The sequence below is a fragment of the Amblyraja radiata genome, chromosome 25 (genome assembly GCF_010909765.2).
Source record: "Amblyraja radiata isolate CabotCenter1 chromosome 25, sAmbRad1.1.pri, whole genome shotgun sequence".
In the NCBI taxonomy this organism is placed as follows: domain Eukaryota; kingdom Metazoa; phylum Chordata; class Chondrichthyes; order Rajiformes; family Rajidae; genus Amblyraja; species Amblyraja radiata.
The window spans coordinates 28,559,232-28,578,884 of NC_045980.1; the positions used below are offsets into that span (position 1 = coordinate 28,559,232).

The following is a 19,653-nucleotide window of genomic DNA, read 5'->3' on the forward strand; positions in this document are numbered from 1 at the left end:
TCAACTAAGAATCCCGACCCAAAATGTCACTTATCACAGAGATGCAACGACCCAATGAGTTACTCCAGCGCTTGCTGTCCTGTCAGGTACAGGTTATGTTTGCCAGTTGGATGGAGAAGATCCAAGAGAAGTCCCAGCCCATACTTGCTTTGACGGTTGTTTCTTGCTGTGACATTTGTGGTTTGACACAAGAGTGAGACACAAGAAATGAGACACCATGCAACCTTGAACATGCTCAAATCATTTTAATAGATTATAGAAAATACACGACCACCACTTCGTTAACTGAGCCACAGACAATGTCATTAAGAATAACCATTAGCTACGATCATTGCAGGATTTAGTAGTGACAGCATTAATTAGAAGAAAGCCCTGGACTGAGGGTGTGAACATCCCAATAGGATGTAAACCTGGATTTTCAATAGGATTCCCAAATGCTGCTGCATTCATATTTTGGAGAGGGAGTGAGGATATTGGACACGGATAATTGCAGATTTTGGTTATGAACATTATGGGAAGAGAGTCACAAACCAGAATTAGTTTTCACTGCAGGGAGATTGAAGCGATCCAGTCTTTAGCTTCATGAGTGGCACAGATAGTGAAAGATGGTGAGAACGGGATAAGGAGTGTTGGATTTAAATGAGATTACTGATTACATTAACGTAGCAAATAAGGAGATCGATCAATGGTTCCTCGAGTTGCTGGAAGCAAACTGCAGGATGCAACCTGTAAGGCAAGTATTCCCCACAGAGTCGAGGAGATTCGTAAACGCAGGGACACGTTGAGGTCCTATTTACAAATGGATTGATCCATTTTCCAGTATTCGGGTTTGTACGTGTGAAATGCTTTGGCGAAGCAAACGGCCGCTTTGCGATCACATTCACAGGCATACTTCGCACATTTATAATTGTTACCTGAAAAGAAACAGAACGCATTATTTAGAACATATTGCCCATGGATTGTGAAGAAAATAATTTTCCAAGCCTCTCCTGAACCATACTCACTGTTGCAAGTCACGGTCTTATCTGAACAGGTGTACGTGTAGAACACAGGTATGGGATCAAAGACACTTTTGCAGCCTATTTTCTCAGCCGCGCCATAACAATTGTCGTGTGTCTGACAGCACCTGCAAGAACATGGGTCATGTCAGGTAGGAAACACTGCAACCATAACCAACACAACACTTTGACTGATGGTTTGCAGCAGCACAAACATCACATGCAGCAAAATAGTCCCGAGGTGATCAGAGCGGAACCAGCCTGAGCAGGTTTGAGATCCACATTGGACCTGTGGACGATGGGGTGGGAGACTCATTGTGGGATGGGAATGCTTGCAACCAGGAGCTGCCTGAAGTCAGGCAGGAACAGTGAGGGCGGCACGGTGGCGCAGCGGTAGAGTTGCTGCCTGACAGCGCCAGTTACCCGGGTTCAATCCAGACCTCGGGTCATATCTGTGTGGAGTTTGCACGTTCTCCCTGTGACCCAATGAGTTTCCTCAGATGCTAAACTCAGGTGCTCCAGTTTCCCCCCCATACCCCAAAGACGTGCGGGTTTGTACGTTAATTGCGCTCTGAAAATTACCCCTTGTTGCCGGGACTGTCGACTAGTGTGAACGATGGTTGGCATGGACCCGATGGGCCAAATGGCCTGTTTCCATGCTGTATCTGTAAACTAAAATGGCTCCAAACCCAAGTCGACAATACAAGTCAGTGGCACCCAAGAATACTCCCAAAAACATACATTTCACAGCTCATGGGAAAATCTATTGGGATATTCTGAATGTGAAGAATGAACGGCCTGCAGTGAAGTTTCAATCCTGCAGCTTCAGTAAATGGAGACGACCAATTGTCTGGGCCAGAGCCTGCAATGTGTGGGACCCGGCTCCAGAGCCCTCTGCATCGACCCACCTGTCCAGCTCATCCACCGGTGTCCCCTGTCCACGATACCCGCAGTAACAGCCGTAGTTCGCGAAGGGAGAAAGTGGGCAGATCCCTGGTATGGCGCACGCAATAATATTGCGGAACTGCACGAGGTTTCTGGGCTGAATGGACTCAGTGTCACCGCCGGCTACACCAGGGGGGAGGCAACCTGACAGAAACAAACACGTTAGAACATCAAGCGAGCAACATCCAAGGCAAGGCTGAGGCGGGGGAGAGACTCGTTACCTGGGAGCAGAAGTACCAGAAGTAGCCCCAACATCTTAGTTTGCTGTGTCTAGTCCTGGAATCAATACTCTGAATGCTCAGCCCATGCTTTTTATAGTCAGCCTCGACCAACGTCCAGGTTCAGACCCCTGGATCACGTCATGGCATCTGTTAATGTGGATAAGATAAAGGCTAAACTTCCGTTGATACAGCTGGAGTCAAATTTGACGGGGGGGGGGGGGGGGGGGGGATGTGGGTGTGAACTTGACTTGACTTGACTTGGCCGTGACGCTGTCCATAGTCAGATGGTCGTTAGTCAGTCTGGGCTTCCATGAAGGAGGCACTGGATTGGGCGGGTGGACGTGGATCTGTCGACAACCCTCAGAGAGAGAAGAATACCGCAGTTGTCTCTTTTCATTGGGCCTTCAATTTTTGAAGGTGGATTACTCCTTGTGTGCCGGGAGTGTCGACTAGCAACCAAACGACAGATATATGCATGCACACATTTATGAAAGTGGGGAGTTATTTTACAATTAGAACATTGCAAATAGAACATTGCAGGAGAATTATTGCAAAGTTGAACAAACTTTCATCATGAAGCAACAACACTGGTTTTATTAGATATGATTAATTTGCAGGAGTGGTCACTGGTGGAAGAGCAATATATTTTGCTGCACAGAAATTCAATTTGGGCTTATTTTCACTCAATAGCCACTAAAATGGATGTTAATGTTTAAGAAAGAACTGCAGATGCTGGAAAATTCGAAGATAGACAAAAATGCTGGCGAAACGCAGTAAGTGAGGCAGTATCTATGGAGCTAAGCGATGCTACGGGTCGAGACCCTTCTTCAGATGGATGTTAATGTTCACTCATCAATTCTAATTCACTGGGTGCTTGGGTTTAAAGTCTTTATTTGTATTTCAGTACAAATTTGTCGCTTAATCATCTTGGCATATTTGTAAATTGGCCCTAGTGTGTGTAGGATAGTGTTAGTGTGCGTGGATTGCTGGTCGGCGCATCAAACATCCATGGAACCATGCAGCAGCTGTGAAGCACAAACTCCCCCCTCCCACTCCCACACTGACCTTTCTGTCCTGGGCCTCCTCCATTGTCAGAGTGGGGCCAAACGAAAATTGGAGGAACAGCACCTCAAATTCACTCGGGCAGCTTACACCCCAGTGGGGATGGGGACGGGAGTGGAGGGGAATGGAGGGGATGGGGAGTGGAGGTAGAAGATAACTTAAAATTAGTCAATCAATGTTCATGCTGCTGAGTTGTAAGCTATCCCAGTGAAATATCAGGTGCTGTTCCTCCAAATCACTTGTGGCCCCACTCTGCCAATGGAGGAGGCCCAGGACAGAAAGGTCAGGAAGGTCCCTGTAATCTGCCTATCAAACATCCCCTTACATGTATCCACCTATCACTCGCCAGGGTTTGCCCTCCACCTCTCCAGCTTTCTCCCTCCCAACCACAATCAGTCTGAAGAAAGGTCCCAACCAGAATCTTCACCTATCCATGTTTTCCAGAGATGCTGCCTGATCCGCTGAGTTACTCCAGGCACTTTTTGTCTTCATTTTTGTAACCAGCACCGGCTGCAGTTTCTTGTTTCTCCCTTTGAACCCACTAGGTTTCTTCATCTGTAAATGTGGCTCCACAATCACTGTCATTCCCATTCTGTTCTGTAGGTCTTGGGGATGACCAAACACTGTTCCCTACTACGCTCCCTGTGTCTCCAGACCCCCCCCCCCCCCCTCCCTTTGTACGTGTGTGTCCAATCCCCACAAGCTTCCAGAGGAGGTCGTTGAGGCTGGGACTGTCCCATCGTTTTAGTGACAGTTAGACAGGTACATGGATAGGACAGGTTTGGAGGGATATGGACCAAGCGCAGGCAAGAGGGACTAGTGCAGCTGGGACATTGCTGGCTGGTTTGGGCAAGTTGGGCCGAAGGGCCTGTTTCCACACTGTATCACTCTATGACTTTATGTGGGTGAGAGGCGAGGTTTCTACTTTGGAGTAAGGGGAAAACAGTCAGCCACGACGTAAGGAAATCTAACAACTCCGCCACATCCGCTGCATTCATCTTCGTTCATCCATTATAATCCAACTTCTGCTGATAAGACAACCAAAAGACTGATTATTGCTATTTACCAAACCCAGCAATTCAAATGACGCCATGTTTCAGGAAGTGTTCCCATGGCCATTGGCGATACCACTTCTTTACATTCCATGAGTCGAATGATTCGTAACCAAATGTGTGCGTTTGTATTTCATGAGACAAAGGCTGCTCTTAACTGTAACCACATTAAAATAATTTTTAATATTTTCAAGAGATGTCCCAATCAAGAAGAGCAGTTTGAACAGCAAAGTGGAAGTTTTACATATGGTTCAGCTGCCGGAAGTAGAGGATAAGTTCTGTGGTTGTGAACGATTGCAGCAGGATCTGGATCGATTGGCCAGGTGGGCGGAGGAATGGTTGATGGAATTTAATGCAGAGAAGTGTGAGGTGTTGCATTTTGGGACGTCGAACAAGGGCAGGACCTACACAGTAAAGGGTAGGCCTCTGGGTAGTGTTGTAGTTTTAATCTAAGTGCTTTTGTCAGGCCAATTCAAGAAACCATTGCTGCTAAAATCAATTCTTTATTCTGACAGCGCTGGAAACCTTCCAACACAGAGCTAGATCTCTGGGGCAGGTCGAAAGAACTACTGTTTTGACACAAACATAACACATTATATAGGTGTGGGGAGACCCCGGTTCCGACCGCGGAAGCGGGTAGCTGGCGAATGTTGGGTTCACGATCCCAGTCACTGACAAGACGGTCAGTGACTCCCAGACGCTGTGGTTCCCGGGGAGGGGACATCCAGCAGCAATGTGGCGCACAGACCGCAGTGGTCCCCAGGATATGGGGTAAAACCGACCAGAACGGTCAGCCCTAGTGCCGGGAGGGTTGCCCTCCGGTAATGTCAATAAATTTGCAGGTTGGCCAGGATGGAGCTCCTTATGGAGAGGATGCTCCATCTAGATACACTAGCAGGAGTTGTTTCAGCGTGGGCCTATGGGAGAGCTCGCGCCAGCAGCGCCTTGGACACGGCTGCTTAATGTGGATGCCTAGTCTATGGCAGCGCCGGCCTATGGGAGAGCCCGCGCCAGCAGCACCTTGGACAGGGCTGCTTAATGCCTCCCTCTTGGAGGAGGAGAGCATGCCGGGTCAGCGTAAATCTGACGCCGAGTCTGAGGGTATAGCCGTGGAGCATACACAAGGGATGAAGGGTACGAGTCAGAGGTACCATTCCTGGCAGCAAGGTTTGCCATCCCAACACAAGCAGTGAACACCACTATCAGGGGGATATTGGAGCCAGCCCCCGAATCTTCTATTCAGGTAAGACCTATTCAACAGGCAAAACCTGGAGGACGAAGCACAAGTTGTTGGACCAATCAAGGCCGACAACGAGCAAAGCTTCATCGTTTTTTGCGAAAACGCACCCCACGTCTTCATCGGCAGTAAGCGGTTCACTGAAGCTGGTGGCAGCATGAAAGCTGGCCAGAGGTTCCACACACTCTACCAATTCTATTCTACAACTAAGGGACCACTTACAAGTTGATAATATTTACACTTAGTTGTACAATACACAAATGGTATTATCAACTACTTAGAGGCATTTAACCATGAAATGGACAATACTAACATTCCAAGCAGGTTGGAATTGGGCCAGAATTGTGTTTTGAGACAGGCTCAGAGTTATGGCCAGAGTTGTCTTTTAAGACAGGTCAGAATTATCAGATAGGCTCAGTATTATGGCCAGGATTGTCTTGCAAGACAAGCTCGGAAATCGGGCCTGAGTTGTCGTTCAAGGCAGGCAAGAAATTATCGCAGGCGTGGCCTGTTCGTTATGAAAAATGGCTGATTAACAACTAGGTTTCATAGGGTGTTCCCATTTACAGTGATCATCGGAGATATTTGGAGGAGGCAATTGCTATGATAAGGTAATAATAACAGTATGATGTCTTGTCTGGATGATATTTTAACAATGTATTTTGCTAAAATCCACTGTTTCAGTCTCAAACTATATTTGAGAAGTTGGGCTCCTCTATCCAGTTAAAATTAAGTTGTTACCAAATAGACTTGTTGGTCATTGGGATTTACCTTCAGCTATCAATTGGCCTATGACTCCACCCTGGGCAACAGATTGGAGTTAATAGAAACCTGTAACAGCGTTGGTGTTATAAAGCAGCCTTCTATTCATTAAGACTAATTGGCAATATAATGGCTGTGATTCAGCTGTGCAAGTGGAAGAACTGACACCATGCCAAATGGCAAACCCTAAAGTGCCATGTACGTCATTGTTAACACACCTATGCTATTACCAGCAGAAGCTACCAAAGTCACAATGATTGACAAACAGTATTCAGCATTGGTCCAGTAGTTTGGTCAGTAAAAATTTCAGTTATATTGCAAACTAATGCTAATGGCCCTAACGCGGGGAATTGCGATTGTCATCTCTAGTTTGGAGGTGGAGAAGATTTGCATGAGTTACCAATTCTTCAGTTATTGGTATCAACTATCTATAGACCCTATGTGCATTCTATGAGTTAAAGAGTGATTGAGCGAATATGCATAATCTACATACTCAACTTCAGGTTGATACACTATGATGGTGGCATATGTTAGTCACATGGGTGCAATCAAGTAAAAGTATCCTGTAGTAGTTTACCTAATCTCATTTGCCACTGGCGTATCATCAAGTACAGATCAATGACAACACAGAATGGGTGTTGGATCACACAGTATTTATGAAATTCTGGTTCAATGGAACACCAAATATCGATATGTTGGTTTTCATTATGTGGCATAAACAGTGGCAAAAGATACATTCTTGCTACAAGGAGGAGGAATGGTCTTTTATGTCTTCCTCCATTTTGCCTCATCAGTCGGGTCTTCAAATAAAGTCATCAAGATCCTGTTTTAAGTTTTTCCTACTTTCTGGTTGGTCTATGCAGCTTTGAGTCTCAATTTGTCGAGAATAATAATTCAACCTTATACGGTTATTCTAAATGTAAACGTTGCTGGTTCAGCCTATGGCTCGGAAAATCAGCCTGTGCTTGATAAAATCAATTTATGTTTGCAGATTCTGAATAGACTGACCCCACAGCTTGGGTTGTCACACCTATCCTTGTATGTGTTCACTCCAGAGTGCTGGGATAGCACCAAAAAGCAGTACATTTCTTTTTCAGGAGATGGGAAGCATTTAGTTAATGCTCATGTTGCATTTAAAATGGTACAGATTACTGACGTCTTGGAGTTCATTTTAAATGGTCTTTTGACAATAATTGAGTTGTAGGGCCATTAAATGTGCCAACGTGCCTTCCCATCATGTTTGCTGCAGCAAACGAGACACACTCTGTCGGCTTCACCCCGGATATCGAGTTTGTAAAGTATATCTTTAGCACAAGTTCTCCCAGGATAAGTACAATGCAGTATGGGATATTGACATTGTGTTAACACTATTTCACCAGGGGGCTCCAGCTACATTCTTAGGTTTGGCCAGATCTCATTAGGTGGTTATCCTCCTGGCGCTGGTTTTGAGCAACAGGTTCAGTCGCCGCACTATTGCGACGAGACGGGAGGATTATATCTGTAAATAATATATATCATATTTTATGTTTATAATTACTTAAGCAGAGCAGTTGGGGTGTCAGGTCTCAATAGTTCAAGACCTACCCAGGGACCTTTGGTTATGTGAAGGCACACATATACTACAATACGTCAAGGTCACCAAGAGCCTTTGAGACTCTGAACTAGCATTGCTTGTTAGTTACAAAAAACTTTATAAGAACATATCCGGTCAGAACATTTCCAGGTGATAAAGCGGGGTTTGATTTGTGCAGGAGTAGATACTGATTTCCACATCTCATTCCACCAGGGCTGCTATAACATCAGCAGAAAGGGTTATTTACGTTCCGCTGGACCACATCCTAGCGGCTGCAGCATGGTCAAATTAACTAATTTCCAAACATTTTATAATAACCCATTGCCAGACCAGGGGTATTTGTCAACACTATTTTACGTTTTATTTATAGTTTCCACCCGGTTGAGAGGTGTCACTATTATTATTACTTCATTTAACAGCAACAGCATGTTTTAAATCTATGTCACGATTTTATACATTATGAATGTTTCACTCATCTGTCAATGAAGCAGTTGTGGATGTGTAGACTCGTTTCTCACGGCATGAAATCACAGAGCATTGAAATCTTCACATAGTCGCTCACGTGACTCCGAAGTAAAATAATAAGAATAAATGAGAGCTTACCAGTTTGAAGTTTGATCTTTATTTTATGAGGAGTTACGATGAGAGATTACGTGCCCTCCACTCCCAACCTTCATTGGTAGTTCTAGTCTTCTCTAATCTTACTATGTCACTTCAATTACTGTTATCTGTGATTTCGCAACACTGCTTTGAAGATTGACGCGCATGCGGACGAGCGGGCTCTTCACGTAATCCTTCATCGTAACTCCTCATAACATAAAGATCAAACTTCAAACTGGTAAGTTCTCATTTAATCTTACTATTAATCAAGTGTGACAATGTGTGGCCTTTGTGTGGTTGGGGGTTGTAGAAATAACTTAAGTTCTTACCACTTTGTAAGAATGGGGCAAAACTCATATTTAATCCATAAGTAACTGTATTGTAACTATGAAATAGGGAAATTATGGTGGTAATTAAAGTGGTATCGCCAATGGCCATTGGAACACTTCCTGAAACATGGTGTCATTTGAATTGTTGGGTTTGGTAAATAGCAATAATCAGTCTTTTGGTTGTCTTATCAGCAGAAATTGGATTTTAATGGATGAACGAAGATTAATGCAGCGGATGTGGCGGAGTTGTTAGATTTCCTTACATCGTAGCTGACTGTTTACCCCTTGCTCCAAAGTAGAAACCTCGCCTCTCACCCACATAGCGTCACAGAGTGATACAGTGTGGAATCAGGCCCTTCGGCCCAACTTGCCCAAACCAGCCAACAATGTCCCAGCTACACTAGTCCCACTTGCCTGCGCTTGGTCCATATCCCTCCAAACCTGTCCTATCCATGTACCTGTCTAACTGTCACTTAAACGATGGGACAGTCCCAGCCTCAACGACCTCCTCTGGCAGCTTGTGTGGGTCGGACATACGTACAAAGGGGGGGGGGGTCTGGAGACACAGGGAGCGTAGTAAGGAACAGTGTGAGTTTGGTCATCCCCAAGACCTACAGAACAGAATGGGAACGACAGTGATTGTGGAACCACATTTACAGATGAAGAAACCTAGTGGGTTCAAAGGGAGAAACAAGAAACTGCAGCCGGTGCTGGTTACAAAAAAGAAGACTAAAAGTGCCTGGAGTAACTCAGCGGTTCAGGCAGCATCTCTGGAAAACATGGATAGGTGAAGATTCTGGTTGGGACCTTTCTTCAGACTGATTGTGGTTGGGAGGGAGAAAGCTGGAGAGGTGGAGGGCAAAGCCTGGCGAGTGATAGGTGGATACATGTAAGGGGTGGTTTGATAGGCAGATTACAGGGACCTTCCTGACCTTTCTGTCCTGGGCCTCCTCCATTGGCAGAGTGGGGCCACAAGTGATTTGGAGGAACAGCACCTGATATTTCGCTGTGATAGCTTACAACTCAGCAGCATGAACATTGATTTACTAATTTTAAGTTATCTTCCACCTCCACTCCCATCCCCTCCCCGTCCCCACTGGGGTGTAAGCTGCCCGAGCGAAATATGAGGTGCTGTTCCTCCACTCTGCGTTTGGCCCCACTCTGACAATGGAGGAGGCCCAGGACAGAAAGTTCAGTGTGGGAGTGGGAGGGGGGGAGTTTGTGCTTCACAGCTGCTGCATGGCTCCATGGATGTTGGATGCGCCGACCAGCAATCCCCTCACACTAACACTATCCTACACACACTAGGGCCAATTTACAATTATGCCTAGCTGATTAAGCGACAAATCTGTACTGAAATACAAATAAAGACTTTAAACCCAAGCACCCAGTGAATTAGAATTGATGAGTGAACATTAACATCCATCCGAAGAAGGGCCTCGACCCGAAACATTCCTTCACTCCAAAGATACTGCCTGACCCACTGAGTTTCGCCAGCATTTTTGTCTACCTTTTATTTTTCCAGCATCTGTAGTTCTTTCTTAAAAATGAACATCCATTTTAGTGGCTATTGAGTGAAAATAAGCCCACATTGAATTTCTGTGCAGCAAAATATATTGCTCTTCCACCAGTGACCACTCCTGCAAATTAATCATCTATCTATCTATCTTCTATATATTTTTAAAACTCTGTGTGTCTGTCTTTATTTGTTTGTGTCTTTATTTGTTTGTGGGTGTCAGATTTGGCCTTTGATTCCTTGGTCCGCCAAATCTACACGCAAAAAACTCCGAGATTTTTTCCATTTCACTAGACATTTCATTTTTACATTCGCAAATCCAATCCTCATTAAATTTTTTTGTTTTATTCTACACATTTTTAATAAAATCCTTTCCCCCCCCCTCCCCCCCCCCCACACACTCATTTTGTCGCCTCCTGCTGGCCAGCCACCATAACGGCTGCTGCCGCCCGGCTCTCCTCCAAACACGCCGACATTTTTCAAATTTCGCTAGCGATTTTCGCTGTTGTCGCCCGACGCTCACCCCTTGCATTTCATTCCTCACCAACAGAGCTACCCCAACCCCTCTGCCCACCTGTCTGTCTTTTCGATAGGAGGTATACCCTTGAATATTCAGTTCCCAGCCTTGACCCTTTTGCAGCCATGTCTCTGTAATTCCCACAACATCATACTTCCAATTTCTAACTGAGCCTCAAGCTCGTCCACTTTATTTCTTATACTTCGCGCATTCATATACAACAATTTGACCTCGGTATTCACCTCCCCTCTCACACCGCTCGCAATTGGCCCTGACCTTACTCTCTTATCCCTTCTCCAACTTACCTTCCCATTAATTCTGGAATCTTTTGTAACTGTTTCTGTACTCACTTCCCCTTCAACTCCATCTTTATACTCCCAATTTGTCAATTCCCCCTCCCCCTCCAACTATTTAGTTTCAACCCGCACGTGTAGCACTAACAAACCTGCCTGCCAGAACGTTGGTCCGTCTCCAGTTAAGGTGTAACCCGTCCCTTTCGTACAGGTCACCCCTACCTCAGAAGAGATTTCAGTGGTCTATCAATCTTGCCAGTGACCCATGTTTGATCCTGACCATGGGCGCTGTCTGTAAGGAGTTTGTACGTTCTCCCTGTGACTGTGTGGAACTTCTCCTGGTGTTCCAGTTGATGTGCAGATTCTTTAGGTCAATTGGTTTCTGTAATATTGTCCTAATGAGTGTAGGATAGAAATTTGCCATGGTACATTGAAGGAAGAAACTGCAGATGCTGGTTTAGACTTAATTTAGACTTTAGGTTAATTGGCTTCCGTAATTTGCCCCTTGGGTGTGGGATAGTGTGCGGTGATCGCTGGTCAGCATGGTCTTGGTGGGTTAAAGGACCTGTTTCCCCGTTGTATCTCTAAAGTTTAGAGTCTAACCTAAACTAAACTAATCTCAATTTAACTAAGAATCCCGACCCAAAATGTCACTTATCACAGAGATGCAGCGACCCAATGATTTACTCCAGCGCTTGGTGTCCTGTCAGGTACAGGTTATGTTTGCCAGTTGGATGGAGAAGATCCAAGAGAAGTCCCAGCCCATACTTGCTTTGACGGTTGTTTCTTGCTGTGACATTTGTGGTTTGACACAAGAGTGAGACACAAGAAATGAGACACCATGCAACCTTGAACATGCTCAAATCATTTTAATAGATTATAGAAAATACACGACCACCACTTCGTTAACTGAGCCACAGACAATGTCATTAAGAATAAACATTAGCTACGATCATTGCAGGATTTAGTAGTGACAGCATTAATTAGAAGAAAGCCCTGGACTGAGGGTGTGAACATCCCAATAGGATGTAAACCTGGATTTTCAATAGGATTCCCAAATGCTGCTGCATTCATATTTTGGAGAGGGAGTGAGGATATTGGACACGGATAATTGCAGATTTTGGTTATGAACATTATGGGGAGAGAGTCACAAACCAGAATTAGTTTTCACTGCAGGGAGATTGAAGCGATCCAGTCTTTAGCTTCATGAGTGGCACAGATAGTGAAAGACCGTGAGAACGGGATAAGGAGTGTTGGATTTAAATGAGATTACTGATTACATTAACGTAGCAAATAAGGAGATCAATGGATCCTCGAGTTGCTGGAAGCAAACTGCAGGATGCAACCTGTAAGGCAAGTATTCCCCACAGAGTCGAGGAGATTCGTAAACGCAGGGACATATTGAGGCCCTATTTACAAATGGATTGACCCATTTTCCAGTATTCGGTTTTGTACGTGGGATATGCTTTGGCGAAGCAAACGGCCGCTTTGCGATCACATTCACAGGCATACTTCGCACATTTATAATTATTACCTGAAAAGAAACAGAACGCATTATTTAGAACATATTGCCCATGGATTGTGAAGAAAATAATTTTCCAAGCCTCTCCTGAACCATACTCACTGTCGCAAGTCACGGTCTTATCTGAACAGGTGAACGTGTAGAACACAGGTATGGGATCAAAGACACTTTTGCAGCCTATTTTCTCAGCCGCGCCATAACAATTGTCGTGTGTCTGACAGCACCTGCAAGAACATGGGTCATGTCAGGTAGGAAACACTGCAACCATAACCAACACAACACTTTGACTGATGGTTTGCAGCAGCACAAACATCACATGCAGCAAAATAGTCCCGAGGTGATCAGAGCGGAACCAGCCTGAGTAGGTTTGAGATCCACATTGGACCTGTGGGCGATGGGGTGGGAGATTCATTGTGGGATGGGAATGCTTGCAACCAGGAGCTGCCTGAAGTCAGGCAGGAACAGTGAGGGCGGCACGGTGGCGCAGCGGTAGAGTTGCTGCCTGACAGCGCCAGTTACCCGGGTTCAATCCAGACCTCGGGTCATATCTGTGTGGAGTTTGCACGTTCTCCCTGTGACCCAATGAGTTTCCTCAGGTGCTAAACTCAGGTGCTCCAGTTTCCCCCCCATACCCCAAAGACGTGCGGGTTTGTACGTTAATTGCGCTCTGAAAATTACCCCTTGTTGCCTGGACTGTCGACTAGTGTGAACGATGGTTGGCATGGACCCGATGGGCCAAATGGCCTGTTTCCATGCTGTATCTATAAACTAAAATGGCTCCAAACCCAAGTCGACAATACAAGTCAGTGGCATCCAAGAATACTCCCAAAAACATACATTTCACAGCTCATGGGAAAATCTATTGGGATATTCTGAATGTGAAGAATGAACGGCCTGCAGTGAAGTTTCAATCCCGCAGCTTCAGTAAATGGAGACGACCAATTGTCTGGGCCAGAGCCTGCAATGTGTGGGACCCGGCTCCAGAGCCCTCTGCATCGACCCACCTGTCCAGCTCATCCACCGGTTTCCCCTGTCCACCAATCCCGCAGTAACAGCCGTAGTTCGAGAAGGCAGAAAGTGGGCAGAGCGCTGGTAGGGCGCACTTAATAATATTGCTGAACTGCACGAGGTTTCTGGGCTGAATGGACTCAGTGTCACCGCCGGCTACACCAGGGGGGAGGCAACCTGACAGAAACAAACACGTTAGAACATCAAGCGAGCAACATCCAAGGCAAAGCTGAGGCGAGGGAGAGACTCGTTACCTGGGAGCAGAAGTACCAGAAGTAGCCCCAACATCTTAGTTTGCTGTGTCTAGTCCTGGAATCAATACTCTGAATGCTCAGCCCATGCTTTTTATAGTCAGCCTCGACCAACGTCCAGGTTCAGACCCCTGGATCACGTCATGGCATCTGTTAATGTGGATAAGATAAAGGCTAAACTTCCGTTGATACAGCTGGAGTCAAATTTGACTGGGGGGGGTGGGGTGTGAACTTGACTTGAGTTTGACTGGGCTGGAGGAAACAAACTGCTCCGGACAGCTTGGGAACGGCGTGGTAGAGGTCAGGCTACACCTTGGTCGTTACGCTGTCCATAGTCAGATGGTCGTTAGTCAGTCTGGGCTTCCATGAAGGAGGCACTGGATTGGGCGGGTGGACGTGGATCTGTCGACAACCCTCAGAGAGAGAAGAATACCGCAGTTGTCTCATTTCATTGGGCCTTCAATTTTTGAAGGTGGATTACTCCTTGTGTGCCGGGAGTGTCGACTAGCAACCAAACGACAGATATATGCATGCACACATTTATGAAAGTGGGGAGTTATTTTACAATTAGATCATTGCAAATAGAAGATTGCAGGAGAATTATTGCCAAGTTGAACAAACTTTCATCATGAAGCATATTAGATACTAGACCAAGTGCAGACCCGTTGGGTCTGTTTCCCCAACGGCGTTTGCGGGGGGGGGGGGGGGGGGGGCTGCGGCATCACACTCACCCTAACCACACTAACCAGGGAGGGAAGGGGAGAGGGGTGGGGGAGAGAGGGGAAATAGTGGGGAGGGAGAGGGGGGGGGGGGAGTGGAAGAGTGGGGAGGGAGGGGTAGGGGGAGTGATAGAAGAGGGACAGAGGGGTAGGGGGAAGGGGTAGGGGGAGAGATGGGAGGGCGGGGTAGTGAGGCGGTGAGAGAGGGGTGGGGGGGAGAGGTGTAGGGTGAGGGAGAGTGGGGAGGGAGGGGTAGGGGGAGTGGTGGAAGAGGGACAGAGCGGTTGGGGGAAGGAGGTGGGGGGAGAGAGGGAAGGGGTGGGGTAGAGAGTGAAGGGGGGTGGGGGAGAGAGGGATGGGTGGGAGAGGGAGAGGGGTGATGAGAGGGAAACATAGAAGCATAGAAATTAAGTGCAGGAGTAGGCCATTCGGCCCTTCGAGCCTGCACCGCCATTCAATATGATCATGGCTGATCATCCAACTCAGTATCCTGTACCTGCCTTCTCTCCATACCCCCTCACCCCTTTAGCCACAAGGGCCACATCTAACTCCCTCTTAAATATAGCCAATGAACTGGCCTCAACTACCTTCTGTGGCAGAGAATTCCAGAGATTCACGTTTAAGGGTCATGTTGATGCGTTGGCACCGACCGTGCAAGAGCTGGCTGCTCTTGAAAAGGAGGCGCAGTCGTCTTTCTTACAGTTTGTCTTTCTTCCCAACAAATTGTTCAACCGCTTTTGATTGCAACATGCGCCTTAATTTAGTTCAACAAAGAAACTGACAAGTTACTAAAGAACAAGTTACTAAACTGTGTAAAAAATGTCTTTCTCATCTCGGTCCTAAAAGATTTCCCTCTTATCCTTAAACTGTGACCCCTTGTTCTGGACTTCCCCAACATCGGGAATAATCTTCCTGCATCTAGCCTGTCCAACCCCTTAAGAATTTTGTAAGTTTCTATAAGATCCCCCCTCAATCTTCTAAATTCTAGCGAGTACAAGCCGAGTCTATCAAGTCTTTCTTCATATGAAAGTCATGACATCCCAGTAATCAGTTTGGTGAACCTTCTCTGTACTCCCTCTATGGCAAGAATGTCTTTGGCAAGGGAGATGGAAAGGGGGGGGGGGGGCAGAGAGAGAGGGGTGGGGGAAGAGAGAGGGGAGGGGGAGAGATGTATGGGGAGGAGGAGGGAGGGGAGGAAGGAGATGGGATAGGGGAGAGTGGGGGAAGAGTGTGGAGGGAGGGGGAAGAGTGAGGAGGGAGAAGGGGGTGGGGGAGAGAGGGATGGGGGTGGGGGGAGGAGGAGAGGGCTGAGGAGAGCGAGATGGGGAGGGGGAGGGGAGGAGAGAGCGATGGGGAGGAGGAGAGAGATGTGGGGGATGGGGGAGGGACAGGGAGGGAGGGGAGGAGGGAGATGGAATAGGGGAGGGAGGGGGAAGATTGTGGAGGGAGGGGGAGGGGGAAAGAGGGGAAAGATTGGAGGGAGAGTGGGGGAGAGAAGTGGGAGGGAGGGGGAGAGGGGTAGGAGGGGTGGTGGAAGAGGGACAGAGGGGTAGGGGAAGGTGTGTGTGGTAGAGGGGAGGGAGGGAGGGGGATAGGGAGGGTGGGGGACGGAGAGGGAGAGGAGTGGGGTAAGGGGTAGAGCAGTGGAAGTGGGGAGGGAGGGGTAGGGGGAGTGGTGGAAGAGGGACAGAGGGGTAGGTGAAGGGGGCAGGGGAGGGAGGGAAGGGGGTGGGGTAGAGAGGGAAGGGGATGGGGGAGGGATGGGTGTGGGAGGAGGAGGGGGAGGAGAGGGAGAGGGGTGATGAGAGGGAGATGGAGAGAGGGGTGGGGGAGAGGGGAGGGAGGCAAGGAGGGAGATGGGGTAGGGGGTAGAGGGGGAAGAGTGTGGATGGAGGGGGCGGAGTGGTGGGGGAAGAGGGTATGGGAGAGAGGGAAGGGGTGGGGAGGGAAGGGGGAGAGGGAAGGGGGTGGGGGAGAGAGGGATGGGGATGGGAGGAGAAGGGGGAGGAGAGGTAGAGGGGTGAGGAGAGGGAGATGGAGAAGGGGAGGAGAGAGGGATGGGGAGGGGTCGAGAGGGATGGGGGAGGGGGAGAGAGGTGTGGCGGAGGGGGGGAGGGAGATGGGGCAGGGGAGGGAGGGGGAAAAGTGTGGAGGGAGGGGGAGAGGGGTGGGGGGAGAGAGCGGAAATAGTGGGGAGGGAGAGTGGAAGGGGGAGGGGTAGGGACAGTCACTAACAATCTATGGGTGAGAAGCAGTATTCTTTTAAAATTTTGGGGGGGGAGAAGGATTTTATTAAAAATGTGTACATAAACACGACGAAATTTAATCAGGAGTGGATACTTGGAATGAAAAGTGAAATCTCTATCGAAATGGAAAAAATCTCGGCGATTCTGCGTCTGGTGTTGGCGTAGCAGCGATTTAAAGGCTGGCATCCACAAGTCAGGCAGACACACATACACACACATACAGTTTTAAATATAGATAGATGATTAATTTGCAGGAGTGATCACTGGTGGAAATGCAATATATTTTGCTGCACAGAAAATCAATTTGGGCTTATTTTCACTCAATAGCCACGAAAATGGATGTTAATGTTTAAGAAAGAACTGCAGATCCTGTTTGAGTACGGATGGGGATGACAGCCTGCCCGGGGGTAGCGAGAGCAGACGGGCCTCCAGCACAGAGACTGGCCCTGTTACTCCTGAAGGTAGGGACAAAAAGAAGAGGGCAATAGTAATTGGGGACTCTATTGTTAGGGGGTCGGATAGGCGATTCTGTGGACGCAGTCGAGAGACCAGGATGGTGGTCTGCCTCCCTGGTGCCAAGGTCTCGGACGTGTCTCAGCGCGTCCAAGATATCCTGAAATCAGAGGGAGAGGAGCCCGAGGTTGTGGTACATATAGGTACCAATGACATAGGTAAAAAAAGGGAAGAGGTCCTGAAGGGAGGATTTAGGGAGTTGGGAGGAGAGTTAAGGAAAAGGACCAAAAAGGTAACAATCTCAGGATTACTGCGTGTGCCACGCGACAGTGAGAGTAGGAATGGAGCGAGGTGGAGGATAAATGCGTGGCTGAAAGACTGGTGCAGAGGGCAGGGATTCAAGTTTCTGGATCATTGGGACTTCTTTTGGGGAAGGTGGGACCTGTACAGAAAGGATGGGTTGCACTTGAACCCGAGGGGGACCAATATCCTGGCGGGGAAATTTGCAAAGGCTACTGGGGAGACTTTAAACTAGAATGGTTGGGGCGAGGGACTCAAATAGAGAAAGCTAGTAGACAGAATGAGAGGCAGGAAGCAGAAAAGGGAAGCATTCGGGCACAAGAAGAGAAAGAAAAAAAAGGAAATAAACAGAGAATAAGAGGCGGAGGGTTTCTTAAATGTGCATATTTTAATGCTAGGAGCATTGTAAGAAAGGTGGATGAGCTTAGAGTCTGGATAGACACCTGGAAGTATGATGTTGTGGCGATCAGTGAAACATGGTTGCAGGAGGGCTGTGATTGGAAACTAAATATTCCCAGATTTCGTTGCTTCAGCTGTGATAGAATTGGAGGGGCAAGAGGTGGAGGTGTTGCATTACTAGTCAGGGAAGATATTACAGCAGTGCTTTGGCAGGATAGATTGGAGGGCTCATCTAGGGAGGCTATTTGGGTGGAACTGAGAAGTGGGAAATGGGTAGCAACACTTATAGGGGTGTATTATAGACCGCCAAATGGGGATCGAGAATTGGAAGAGCAAATATGTAAGGAGATTGCAGATATTAGTAGTAAGCACAAAGTAGTGATTGTGGGAGATTTCAACTTTCCACACATAGATTGGGAAACACATTCGGTAAATGGGCTGGATGGTTTGGAGTTTGTAAAATGTGTGCAGGATAGTTTTTTGCAGCAATACATAAAGGTACCTACTAGAGGAGGGGCAGTGTTGGACCTCCTGTTAGGAAATGAGACGGGACAGGTGGCGGAGGTATGCGTTGGAGAGCACTTCGGGTCCAGTGATCACAATACCATTAGTTTCAATATAATTATGGAGGGGGTCAGAACTGGACCTAGGGTTGAGATTTTTGATTGGAGAAAGGCTAACTTTGATGAGATGCGAAATGATTTAAAAGGAGTGAACTGGGACATTTTGTTTTATGGGAAGGATGTAGAAGAGAAATGGAGGACATTTAAAGGGGAAATTTTAAGAGTACAGAATCTTTATGTTCCTGTTCGGTTGAAAGGAAACAGTAAAAATTGGAAAGAGCCCTGGTTTTCAAGGGAAATTGGACATCTTGTTCGGAAAAAGAGGGAGATCTACAATAATTATAGGCAGCATGAAGTAAATGAGGTGCTTGAGGAGTATAAGGAATGTAAAAAGAATCTTAAGAAAGAAATTAGAAAAGCTAAAAGAAGACATGAGGTTGCTTTGGCAAGTAAGGTGAAAGTAAATCCAAAGGGTGTCTACAGCTATATTAATAGCAAAAGGATAACGAGGGATAAAATTGGTCCATTGGAGAGACAGAGTGGACAGCTATCTGCAGAGCCAAAAGAGATGGGGGAGATATTGAACAATTTATTTTCGTCGGTATTCACCAAGGAGAAGGATATTGAATTATGTGAGGTAATGGAAACTAGTAGAGTAGCTATGGATACTATGAGTTTCAAAGTAAAAGAAGTACTGACACTTTTGAAAAATATAAAAGTGGATAAGTCTCCAGGTCCTGACAGGATATTCCCTAGGACATTGAGGGAAGTTAGTGTAGAAATAGCCGGGGCTATGACAGAAATATTTCAAATGTCATTAGAAACGGGAATAGTCCCCGAGGATTGGCGTACTGCGCATGTGGTTCCATTGTTTAAAAAGGGTTCTAAGAGTAAACCTAGCAATTATAGGCCTGTTAGTTTGACTTCAGTGGTGGGCAGATTAATGGAAAAGATACTTAGAGATAATATATATAAGCATCTGGATAAACAGGGTCTGATTAGGAACAGTCAGCATGGATTTCAGATTCAGATTCAGATTCAATTTTAATTGTCATTGTCAGTGTATAGTACAGAGACAACGAAATGC

The 19,653-nt window shown here is 46.8% G+C and overlaps 2 protein-coding genes across 2 annotated transcripts; both read right to left on the reverse strand.

Annotated features, from left to right (window-relative positions):
• Positions 1-789: 789 nt before the first annotated feature.
• LOC116987174 (phospholipase A2, minor isoenzyme-like) lies at positions 790-3,090 on the reverse strand. The gene is made up of 4 exons (XM_033043050.1): positions 3,072-3,090; positions 1,907-2,156; positions 1,005-1,126; positions 790-914 (listed from the first exon to the last, which is right to left on the reverse strand). The coding sequence occupies exons 1-4, from the start codon at positions 3,088-3,090 to the stop codon at positions 790-792; spliced, it is 516 nt and encodes a 171-aa protein (XP_032898941.1).
• A 9,424-nt stretch (positions 3,091-12,514) lies between these two features.
• On the reverse strand, positions 12,515-14,030 carry LOC116987175 (phospholipase A2-like). Its single transcript, XM_033043052.1, has 4 exons — positions 13,890-14,030; positions 13,632-13,812; positions 12,730-12,851; positions 12,515-12,639 (listed from the first exon to the last, which is right to left on the reverse strand). Exons 1-4 carry the CDS (start codon positions 13,921-13,923, stop codon positions 12,515-12,517), a joined length of 462 nt encoding a protein of 153 aa, XP_032898943.1. The 5' UTR covers positions 13,924-14,030.
• Positions 14,031-19,653: the final 5,623 nt, after the last annotated feature.

Coding starts and splice junctions, on each gene's coding strand:
- LOC116987174 (XM_033043050.1), bottom strand. Junction 1,127..1,906: donor CCGGTGGATGAGCTGGACAG/GTGGGTCGATGC, acceptor ATGTTCTTGCAG/GTGCTGTCAGACACACGACA. Junction 915..1,004: donor TAAGACCGTGACTTGCAACA/GTGAGTATGGTT, acceptor GTTTCTTTTCAG/GTAACAATTATAAATGTGCG.
- LOC116987175 (XM_033043052.1), bottom strand. CDS start 13,923: ATGTTGGGGCTACTTCTGGTACTTCTGCTCCCAG. Junction 12,852..13,631: donor CCGGTGGATGAGCTGGACAG/GTGGGTCGATGC, acceptor ATGTTCTTGCAG/GTGCTGTCAGACACACGACA. Junction 12,640..12,729: donor TAAGACCGTGACTTGCGACA/GTGAGTATGGTT, acceptor GTTTCTTTTCAG/GTAATAATTATAAATGTGCG.